We start from the raw sequence: 11,031 nt of genomic DNA, 5'->3' as shown, positions 1-11,031 counted from the left end.
CGTAAAAATGGTACGGTATACAAAACTCCCGCCTCTCACCAAATTCAGAAACCGTGTTCATAAGCAGCTTATGGCTACTTAAAGTCCTGTCAGTTTATACAACGGAAACTATTGTGCTTTTTGCAATGTCTTTTTAGGTCAAATTGAAAGTGAAATAAACACTGTCATTGAAATTTGTAGAATCAATCATTTTATTTGCCTCCTAAACTCATAACGATTCCAGGTTGCCTGGCAACCGCTAGCAGGACGACATAGACTAGCACTTTGACAACAGACATAGAACAGAATCGCAAGTTTGTCATGCAGAGAGGAATGTGTCCTCTTTGCAAGATTCTTTACAGATACCTACCTCTGTGCACGTTAAAGTCGAATGAACTAAGCTCAAGCTGATAAAAAATAATTAGATTAATAATCCTTTACAACAACATCACCTTCCTGCTACGGTAAGTAGGATAAGTGATGATTCACTGAATATTTCAATTTGAGGAGAGCTAAGACAAAGACAAGAAGTATTGGGATTGAGATAGATTTGAGAATGATGATGAATTTGAATTGGGATGCGGACGGTCAAATGTCAGTGACAGTACCTCGTTTCTTATAGGTATCTTGAGTACCTCAATCTTACCAAAACATTAAGAATATATTTATTCAAGTACCCCGCGTTCGATGTCTCTCGGACGGCGAAGATTCTACGCCGTCCGGCCAATCACGTTTCATAACCGCAGCCGAGCCCCCGCTGACCTTGGACGTTATTGGCCGGACGGCAAAGAATCTTTGCCGTCCGGGAGACATCGAACGCCGCCGTAGTTTCCAAAGAAATTTTCATGTTGATGTTGTATTCACAGGGCTGTTTCACTGACCCTCTAGGCTCTAAACAAAAACTGAACATGTGATACCTAAGTCTTGCATTGAGCTGCCAATGGTGACTAGACAATTAGATCCCTTCAACCCCCAATTGCAATGCTTTTGGCTCCATCCCCAAAGCTTAAGTTCTCTTGACTCAGTGTGAAATCATCTGACATCAACATTGCGTACCAAGAAGCTATTGAGCCAACTTTGAACCTCTGCAGGGGTGGCCTGGCCTGAAAATGCATGTCTGAGCCTGATGGATACAGACATGGCAATAATGCCATACCTTAATTAAACATTATTAACCAGTGTAGTACAGTTAACGTCGTGTTTTATTTCCCAATGTAATCAATTAGTCATTAATTAATGAACCTTTGAATGTTGATGTCTGTGCTGAACACCTAGTTATTTGACACTTAGCACAGGTCAGACAGAGTCCAGACTGAACAGTGAACTGACATAATCAAGCTAAATTCTGCCTGTTGATCTAACAAGTAGGTATTTCTGTTTTACTTACCAGTGGATTCTGTTCACAACCTTTGAGCATAACTTGCATATCAACTTACTTTGTCATTTTTCTTTGCCCATTGCTTTTTCAGATGGAGCTGAATCAGTCAGCAGATGAAGAAGAGAATATACATTCCCACTCTGAAGCAAACTCATTTGATACAATCATTGGAGAAATTGAAGATATTATCATGGGTAAGACCCAACAGATCTAAAGCATTTAATCATAATGTTAAGTTCATAACTGCATTAAGCTGGTAAGCTTATCAGCTGATAAGATCACATGGAGCATTAGGAAAAGAATGATCACTGTACTGTCATACTCATAGCAATAGGAAATAAATTCCAATCGTCCTCAATTAGCGATCGATACCCCCCCCCCCCCCCCCCCCGGGCCCCCGGCCCCGGACTCCCTGACGACACACTGACCAATTTCTTTTGGAGTGAAGCTCTCATTGCTTAATAACATAATACCAGATGCTAGGAAGTCTTGTCAGTTTTATCTCTTTATCCTTATCGGTCATTACTCCAATATTTTATACATGCACTGGCTCAAGTTAAAGCTTATGCTTCACCCTGTGACCGCGTCCCGTCCCCAGACGCCAGTTTTCGCACGCTGGAGCGCGAGTTTGTGGAGCGGCACTGCGCGCTGTTCGACCCGGCCTCGGAGGAGAACCGTCTGGAGTGGATGGGCGTGTTCCGCGAGTACGGCCGTCTGCTGGAGGGTCACCTGGACTCGCAGCTGCGGCAGCGGCTGCCCAGCTTCAGCATGGACCAGTTCCTGACGCAGCTGGCGTGAGTACGACCAAATGGGGACATTGGGGGATAAGGACCTCATGTTGGTGGGTGTGGTGGTCCGTTATGCCTGTGGAGGTCTAGGGGCTCTTCCCAGGAGGCTTACGAACCCTCCCATAAACCTAGCAGTTGACGGCATTGGCGAAGTATAGGTTTGCTGATAAAAAAGACAAACGTGTACTTGTATTCCGTTTTTGTTTTTGTTTTTTGTTTTTGCCAACTGTAGGTATTTAGCTTTCCGTGCAATATGTACTTTGAAAATTGTTGCGTTAGCTGGGTCGACGGCCGGTCGATGCAGTGAGTTAGTTGTATATCATCTCGCCGTGTGATCTGTCATCCGCAGAGAACGACGAGAGGAGCTTGATGGCGACATATTCGACCTGCTGCTGTCCTTCTCCGACTTCAGCAGCTTCAAGGAGATGATGCTCGACTACCGGCGCTTCAAGGACGGCAATGTGCCCTGCCTGGATGGCATCATCACCTCAGTCCAGCTGCCCGGCTGACCGGATCAGAGGTGACCTGAGGTCACAGCCGCTGAGGACGGCCCCCTCTGCAGTTGAGGTCAGCACAGCCGCCGAACAGGGCGCTATTCTGGCAACTGGGACTGTCAAACCCCGTAGTTTCTTAGATATATTTGGCTTTCCTTCAGAGAATGTGTCTGTAGATAGCTGCTTCATGTGACATTTGCAAAGACGCTTCTTCTCTTTTCACATTTCATTCCCCTGTAATGCAGTGACGTGACTCAAGCTGTTGTCATTTCGCATTGTGTTTGGTGTTTCATTGTTTTCGTCCATTCAGCCAATGAACATTGTCCCTCGTTAGTTTATTAGCCTACATTGGAAATTAGTATTGCCATTATCGCACCATCCATTCGGTAGTGCAATTTCAAGGCGATGAATTTCTCAGGCATACGGGGCCATTCAGGCGCGTCACCCCTCGCTTCTCGGTGAGAATTGCGTTAGCACAATTACTGATTCGGTTCTCGAACGCTCGTTTTTCGAGCGTTCGAGAACCGACTCTAGACGGTTCTCGAACCGTCGAGAACCGTCTAGTTCTAGTCGAGTTCGTATGGACGCTTTGTGTCCCCGGTGGGCCGATTAGCTCGTAAGGCCTGCGATGGCAACCAGGATATGCGTATTGATTCTGTGATACACAGTGCATTATTGAGTTCCCATGGATCGCATTAGTTTCTGTGATGAGGATTGCAAAGGTGTTCAATAAAGGTTTTATTTGTTCGACAACCGAAATCGCGTTGAATAGTTAAAAGCTTTATTTCACAAATCGGCTTTTCATCCACCGACATAGTCGACATAGTAAATCATCCTGCGCCAACTGACACTGCAGCCATGGAAGAAGGAATATCTTTCATCCACGCTGCACTTATGGCACGATAAATCACTCAGGGTTCAACAGTCAACTGAAAGGCTAAACGCTATCATAATAGTCCCATTTTCCGCAGACGATCTTTGCTTTGCATCGCAATCTAGAGTCATTGAATGGACACAATGACTGCGACCATTCAATAGCATTAGCACGGTGCAGTGTAAGAAAATGGGGTCGTTGTGACTTAGTAATGGGCTGGATAACATCGTGTCATCTTTTGCCGCTATTAAACTGGCTTGCTTTCATTATGAAATGCATGCATTATGCATTGTGGCTTTTAGTACGTGTTTGATCAATGGATGCGCTACGGGTGATAACTCATATGCCGATTGTTGATGCTGTGCAGGTCTAATTGTCATGCGGTGTTCGGTTTCTGCTGAAGTAATTTGGCTCCTGGTAACCGGACAAAAGATCGTAAAGCAGAAGATCGTAGGAAGTTGATCGTATGCAAAATATGGTAATGGATAAAAATCGTACGGCATAATGCTCGTATGGACAAAATATCGTATTCGCAAAAGATCGTCAAGGAAAATGATCGTATGCCAAAAGATCGTATGGGATAAAGATCGTACGATATAATGCTCGTATGTACAAAATATCGCATTCGCAAAAGATCGTCAAGGAAAATGATCGTATGCCAAAAGATCGTATGGGATAAAGATCGTACAGTATAATGTTCATATAGACGAAAGATCGTATTCGCAAAAGATCGTCGAGGTAAATGATCGTATGAGATAAAGATCATACAGTCAAAATATGATATTCACATGTTGCAGCCCAACTCCAGCGCATACAAAGCTTATCAATTTATGTGTTCGCGTAGTAAGTGGCCGTCGTAAGCTCGACCATACATGATGTTATTTCAGAACTTAGATGGCTAATAGCTGATGGTTAAATTTCCGCATTGACAGAAAGGACTCCGCTGTCCTGTTCCTTTCCTTGAGGCTCCAGCACATGGGTGTGGACATGGGCGGCGCCACCGGGGGGGGACGGGGGGGACAGGTCCCCCGCTATCGAAAGTTAGGGGGGTACAGTACCCCCTATCGGCGAGGCCCGTTCAATAGTTGATAATAATGCATTGTAGAGTTATCCGTCGCATTTAATGCATCGTTGGTTAATCAAGGCAGGTTCTGAATAAAGATTGCTGTTGTGATGTATCGCAGGGGGTCCTGGCCATCTGCAAAAGGTGTGGAGCTGTGATGCCTGTAGTTATAAGGTGATCGGCAGGGCCTCGGGGATCGTGCCCCCCCCCCCCCCTTTTTGGGGCGCCAGGCAGGGTTATTACCTCCCCACCCCACTGCCAGACCCCATTGCCGACAAAACCAAGTTTACTGAAATTCCATAGATTTCCGCTACTATATGGATATTTTCCATTCCTAATTAGTCGAATTCAAGCATGGCAGTTCTACCACAGGAACCATTTGAAATCTATGCCATTTAACCCCAGCACTTGTGGGGAGAAGTGTTCGGATAGATCACAGGTAGGACCAAAAAAAGCACGCAGTAGCCCAAGACCTTATAATTGGGTAGCATCGGCTCCCTCTTGTCAAGGGGTTCGATAGCACTCGTTTTTTTCTGCAAAACTAAGTTCGGTCGGCGACCGAACGGCTGGGGGTCTAATCGAGCCAACCCCCCCCCCCCCCACTCCCCTTCTTACGTCAGCGGCTGTGAAAATCGGAATCCTACCCTGGGGCATTTCACCTGCAGAGGTCGCCGGACCTGAGACCCTTTCACGCATTTTTTTTTTCAACGATGCATGCGCTCGTTTTCCCGCGAAGCTCTTGGTAAGTAAAATCCATCAGAAAGTGTGATCAAATAATGGCTGGTGACCTTCCATGACCTAGCATGACCTTTTGAGTGACCACCGATGACATGACCACTGACGGCTAGCCATTAGCTGCACCCTGCCCGTTGCATATGGATCAGGTGGTGGTGGTGATGTCATGATTCTGAAATTATATTGCAGTTTTGGCGCACTTGTCAGAGCAGAAGACATTCCCACTTTTCCTCCATGACTATATAATGATGGTGAAGCCATGAAGCTGACCAGACGTAAGATTGAAAATTTGAAAGTACGAAACGTAAGAATGGTTGGCACTGCTACTCATCATACCTAAGTAATTCGCAGCTTGTAGGAAACCAGCTTTGAGTTGGCAAGACTGCAAATTTTGATTTAGAGGCAAGGATGCTTGAAAAGGTGATCGATCTTAGGTGTCCTAGGATAAGTTTGGAAACGGGATGCACCATTCGATGTGTTTTGGGCTTTACCAAGTTTCGCGGCGTAACGTGCCTCGTTTTTTTTTTTTTTGCATACACGATCAGTATCTACTTTTGGGATTTTCGATCAGGCAGGTCCCCGTCCCCCCTATCGAAAACCCGTGGCGCCGCCCCTGGGTGTGGATGTGTATATCATTTTTGCATCCCTTACTTCTGCATCCCAAAAGGGGCACCCCAAAGCCCCCAGGTGCACAAGCACGCATGTACAGTCTGTCTTAAAAGTACCGCGCAAAGTGACGGTGGATCCATCAAGCCTGGCCGATGAAGGACTGTTAAATTTGAGCCACCGAAGCAATGGACATCCTCGTCCATTCCCCAGGTCCAATGGTTCGGTGACTTTAAAATTATAGCAGGCCCTTCCTCAGTCAGGCTTGATGGATCCACAGTCACTTTGCGCGGTACTTTTAAGACAGACTGTACAGGAGCGGATCCAGGAAAACTCCTAGGGGAGGGTCATGAATCGAAGTGGTGCCCCTACTTATACCCAAAATAAAAAAGCTCAGCGGATCTCGAATTTTGGTTTCGACCACTTCATTTAGGTGTTGCCCTATTTTCAGTTTTTTTTTTTTGCACATGGGTCCTGGCAGGCCTGTAGTGTTCCTGACAAGCTTGAAGTGCCAACGAGAGGCTGGTGGTGACAGGCCCTGACAGGCCCATGGTGCCCTTGCGAGGCCGGTGGTGCCTGACAAACCTGTGGTGGTGCCCCTGGCAGGCCTGTGGTGCCCCTTCTAGGTTGCTGGTGCCCTTGGGCTCTGACAGGACTGTGGTGCCCGTGACAAGCCTGAAGTGCCCCCGACTGGCACTTGGTGCACCTGACAGGCCCAATGTGTCCCTGCGAGGCTGATGATGCCCTTGCCAGGCCTGTGGTGCCTCTGTTAGACCTGTGGTGTCCTTCGTTATTCCACTCGCGGCGCCGGGTAGGGGAGGGGGTGGGGGCTGGAGGACAAAAAAATGCGGCACCACCTTTTGCTCCTAAAATGTTGTCGATATTCCGCAACCACGATTGCAAAATGCAAATCTTGAAACAAACTATAGGATTGCTAAATGCTATTGATTTATCGATGCATTTTCTAAGATCTTTTTCATACGATCCATTGCTTTACGATCTTTTGCTTACGATCTTTGGTCGTACGATCTTTTGCGACATACGATCTTTATATTACGATCATTTTCCTACGATCCTTTTCCATGAGATCTTTTGTCTTACGATCTTTTGTCACGTAATCTTTGCTCCTGCTGCTGCTCGCACATACCGAGGAATTCGTCTACACCAGAGGTTCTGTTTCCGTCGATAGATGTCGGTAGCCCCGCTCCTTTGCTCCCGGCTGTTTGCCGTCGCGGCCGCTAGGTGTCAGCAGCTCCGCCGGGCTGTCTGCTGCCGTCAGCTGTTCCGTCCGTCGGCACCGGCGGCTCCAGTGGACCCTTTGGTGTGGTGTGGGGTGGGAGCCGGGCTACCGCTCCGAGATACTGTCTCCCCGTGCTAAGAACGAGGGATCGACTGGACCCACCACTGTCCGCTCAACATCAAAGGTACGGTCCCTTCGGCCTTCCCGAGGTTCGCGCTGACGTTCTCGAGGCAAACCTGGTTGTTGCCATGCCGGCGTTTTGTGGGTGACCTGGCCCGGAATGAAAACGAAAGGGGCGTCACGCTCCGGTGACACGAATGCGGCAATGCCGTATCTGTAGCAACCCACTGTGGCGCTGGATTCCCGCCGAGTGATCGTTCGCTCAGTGCGATCGGTACTCCGTTTGCTCCTCTAAATTATCCGTTTTGTCGGTACCCGTTTTGGACCTCAGTAGTCACAAACGGACAGTTATCAGTGAACGTTGTTCCCGTTCTCGGCCGTTGGATACCGATCCTGGCCGACAGACTGACACACATACCTCGTCCCGACGGCCCGGCCGCGCCTGGGTGTGCCCGGTGCCGGGACGGATCCAGGTCGGGTGGGACCTCTGCTCGCCTCCCGTGAGCCGTGATTGGATTTCGTGATTCGGTAAGAGGAATCCGTGAGTCGTGCTTGGATTGTAAGGAGATTCCGTGAGTCGTGAGAGGACCTTGATCCGTGAATGGGTCACAGTTGGCTTGTAAGGGTTCTAGGGTGAGTCGCCGTGAGTCGTGAAAAGGCTCTTACGAGTTGCAAGCTTCCCGAGAGTTGGGAGTGGGATCACCGTGAACCTGTCATAGATTTTCGGAGTGCCACGCGATATCGAATCCTTTTGATGGGGCGTTACAAATTGATACACAGCGTTGATTGTGCTTTGTGCAGTGCTGTAATAGCTATATGCATTGAAAAGTCTCCATGATTGATCTAAAAAACCTCTAGTCACAATTTTTGCAAATCGTTCCTCGTCAAGCCGATTCAGTTCCTTTATTTCATGGATTTCTTTAAGATGTTACAAAAAATGTTTGAAGAGAAATTGATGTTAGTGGGTCAGAAATGCGGTGCGAGACATTGTTGGGATGACTGGTTCTTTGCTGGAATGGGACCGTGAACGGACAATCGATGGAACAGATTCGTCATCGTCTCACGAAGGTATAGTGCCTTGGTTTGGACTTTTTTTTCGTTGGAGAGTTTTCGTGCCCGAAAAATGTCACGACTCGCGAATGTAAATACAGCGCCCAGGGTCCAATCTGATCAAATGCCGTACTATTCTATTCACGGCATTTGGTAACATTTACAGTGATTCTGGTGCCGACTAACTGTTATCCAAGTCAACGAAATGATTGGACCGTCAACATACGATGGACTGAAGTGCGTTAAACCATTTTGCATTTGATAGCCGTTTGCTGCAGCTGAACTTCAGCCGGTGCTGCCATATCCATTCCACGGCGTTTATATTATTGAGCGCAGGAGACGGAAAGCACGGCATTTCGGTACATCTCTGGCCCCGCGTCAGAGGGTATAGGGCATCTGCTAGCTCCCTTCATACAAAGCAACTGGGTAGGCAACTCGGTGGAGTCTGGGATCTGTCGGCGAGGTCATTACTGCATCCAGTTACTAGAGACAGGCCTTGAGCTCGTCCCTGATTAAAATTGCACCGCTCGATTTATCTTCCAGGGACAAAATGTGCGCACATGCCATGCATGATGTCTAAAAAGTCACTTATGCGCCTAGCGCATTGATCACACTGTAAAGTAAAGTGATGGGGAAATGGCAAGCTCATGCACGTTACCCGTGCGCTCGCTGCATTCGGTGTCTCGTATGCATCAATGGCCATTGTTTCTCAATTGTTTCCCATTGCCCTTTTTATGCCCACTGTAACCTATTGTTCTGTAACGGCGCTCTTTTTTCTCTTGTCCTGACTCCAAACGTGCTATATCTGTGCGTTCAGCTCGCTCCTCAGTCCCCATCCAATACAGCAGCTGCTGTTTGCGATTGATAAAAACTAGCAGATGTCCTCCCTTTGGCTGTGTCACTCGCTACGACACCGTTTGTCGGACCGTTCCCAGCGCGGCGTTTAGCGATTCAGTGAAAGTGATGTCAAAGACGGGTCTCAGGGGGTTTCGTCAACGGACGGACCACCGTGCGGCAAATCAGATCTGTCTGCGCCGGCGCGGTCCGTTCGCGCTCACCTGACGCGGGCTTGTTTGGAGGAGAAAAAGAGAGGGTTTCCTACCTCGCGAGTTGAAATGCACTGACCCACTGAATCAAGAGAGTTCATAGAAGCGCCTGAAGGGGGTGATATAGCCCGCCTGACTTGGATCTCTTTGGAAAAGATGCATTAATCTTAGCGATTGTAGTATCTCGATAATTGATATTGACTCACGGAATCGATGGGTACAAAGGATCGTGGTCTTTATCCTCGCAATGTGAACCGAATAATCTCAGAAGAGAAAGAGTAGTTCGTTAATTTCAGTGACCCTGGGTCTGATGTAACCGATTACGATGTCCTGGCATTTGTCATTGTTCTCCGTGGGATCGACTATGACTATGAAGACTATGAAGAGGAGTTCGCTAGTCGATTGCCTGGGAAAGAGAGGATTGTGTTGAGTTTCCATTGATTTCGTGATTAGGCGGCGTGGTGTAACCTGGCAAATTGTGGATTTGATTAATGCCGATGGTCCATCCGAAAGTCGAAAGACGGTGACAGATTTTGTGGTGGCAGCAGAAAGACAAGAGCAAGGCCATGCAACTGACTCGGGTTGGCTGGGTAGCAGCCATACTAAATTGATAAATGATAACTAATGCCGTATGGAGTATTGATGGAGACTGATAAAAGACTCACGACAAGAAACCTTTTCAATAACACGCATTTCATTCATTCATAAATCACACCATTAGTGTATGGCCCATTCTATTGCATGCATGGAGCGCTCTTAGTCGCTGACTTGCCCGCTTTGTGCGGTGGCCGCAAGGCTCGCCTCCGCCGTCAGTCAACGGCCTCCCCTCGCAGCTGTTTATTCTCTTCCTCCCCCCCCCCCCCTGTTTACGCCCCCGCCCCTGCCCGGGGTCGTTGGCCTCGGGCCAACTGCGTATTGTGCGTAGAGCTGACGGATTTACGGCCCACAGACCGCAGTCTCTGTATGCTGACTGGCTACCTTTGTCTCTTTTCGATATATGTAAATACATTATTTTTATTACAGTCTCAGTTTTCCAAGTGGGTCTAAAATGTGGTTAATAGATATGACAATTAAACAGGTTTTGATAATTTCCTTAGTGCGTACTCGACATCGAAGGAGTCTGTCCCGGTCGCTCTAGTGGGGTAGGCTGCTCGTCGCGCCCCAGCCCTCCGGGATCGATCGCTGGGAGTGAGCGACGGACAGGGGGGACCGATGAGACGCGCGTGCTCTTACGGTAACGACAGGGGAGTGGGGCCGCCTTACGACAGTGCGCTACACAGCGCACTTCGAGGAATGACCTCTTTCCAGGTCGGACCGATACCTGATAACATATCTGCTGTGTTTGTGGATAAAGTCAGGTTTGCGGCGTTTAGGAATTCAGGACACCTCATATCGAGGGTTACGTGCGCCTCAAACAGTAGCGGCGGAACACCTTCAATTAGGGGGGGGGGGGCACCGCCGACTTTTGGTCCCATTCTTTCCATGCAACACCCATAGGGCTAATATTAAAATGCCAAAATCAAAGGGGGGCACTGTCCCCCGGTGCCCTCCCCGTTCCGCCGCCTATGGCTTCAAATCCAGGGCTGCTCGAGCTCACTCGTCTCAGTATGACAGGTCATTTTCGCTCCGTCATGTTTGACCTGTCAGCTATGTCACCG

At 48.2% G+C, this 11,031-nt stretch overlaps 2 protein-coding genes across 3 annotated transcripts in view; both read left to right on the top strand.

Annotated features, from left to right (window-relative positions):
• The first annotated feature begins 17 nt into the window (after positions 1-17).
• Positions 18-3,398, top strand: LOC122383232 (ADP-ribosylation factor-like protein 2-binding protein). 2 transcript variants are annotated; one of them, XM_043369447.1, is made up of 4 exons: positions 18-443; positions 1,449-1,551; positions 1,956-2,151; positions 2,495-3,398. In XM_043369447.1, exons 2-4 carry the CDS (start codon positions 1,449-1,451, stop codon positions 2,652-2,654), a joined length of 459 nt encoding a protein of 152 aa, XP_043225382.1. In that variant the 5' UTR covers positions 18-443; the 3' UTR covers positions 2,655-3,398. The 2 variants fall into 2 exon arrangements, with proteins under 2 accessions (XP_043225382.1, XP_043225381.1); XM_043369446.1 differs by having other exon boundaries at positions 341-355.
• A 3,757-nt stretch (positions 3,399-7,155) lies between these two features.
• The window catches only part of LOC122383228 (clavesin-2-like), a 30,255-nt gene continuing 26,379 nt past the window's right edge, over positions 7,156-11,031 (top strand). The window contains exon 1 of the mRNA XM_043369438.1: positions 7,156-7,341. The gene's annotated coding sequence lies outside the window, so the exon portion shown is untranslated. The remainder of the gene's footprint in view (positions 7,342-11,031) is intronic.

The sequence above is a fragment of the Amphibalanus amphitrite genome, unplaced genomic scaffold (genome assembly GCF_019059575.1).
Source record: "Amphibalanus amphitrite isolate SeventyFive unplaced genomic scaffold, NRLGWU_Aamphi_draft 000158F_arrow, whole genome shotgun sequence".
Lineage (NCBI taxonomy): Eukaryota > Metazoa > Arthropoda > Thecostraca > Balanomorpha > Balanidae > Amphibalanus > Amphibalanus amphitrite.
Note: the sequence above shows the minus strand (reverse complement) of the source record. Positions and strands in the feature narration are given on the sequence as shown.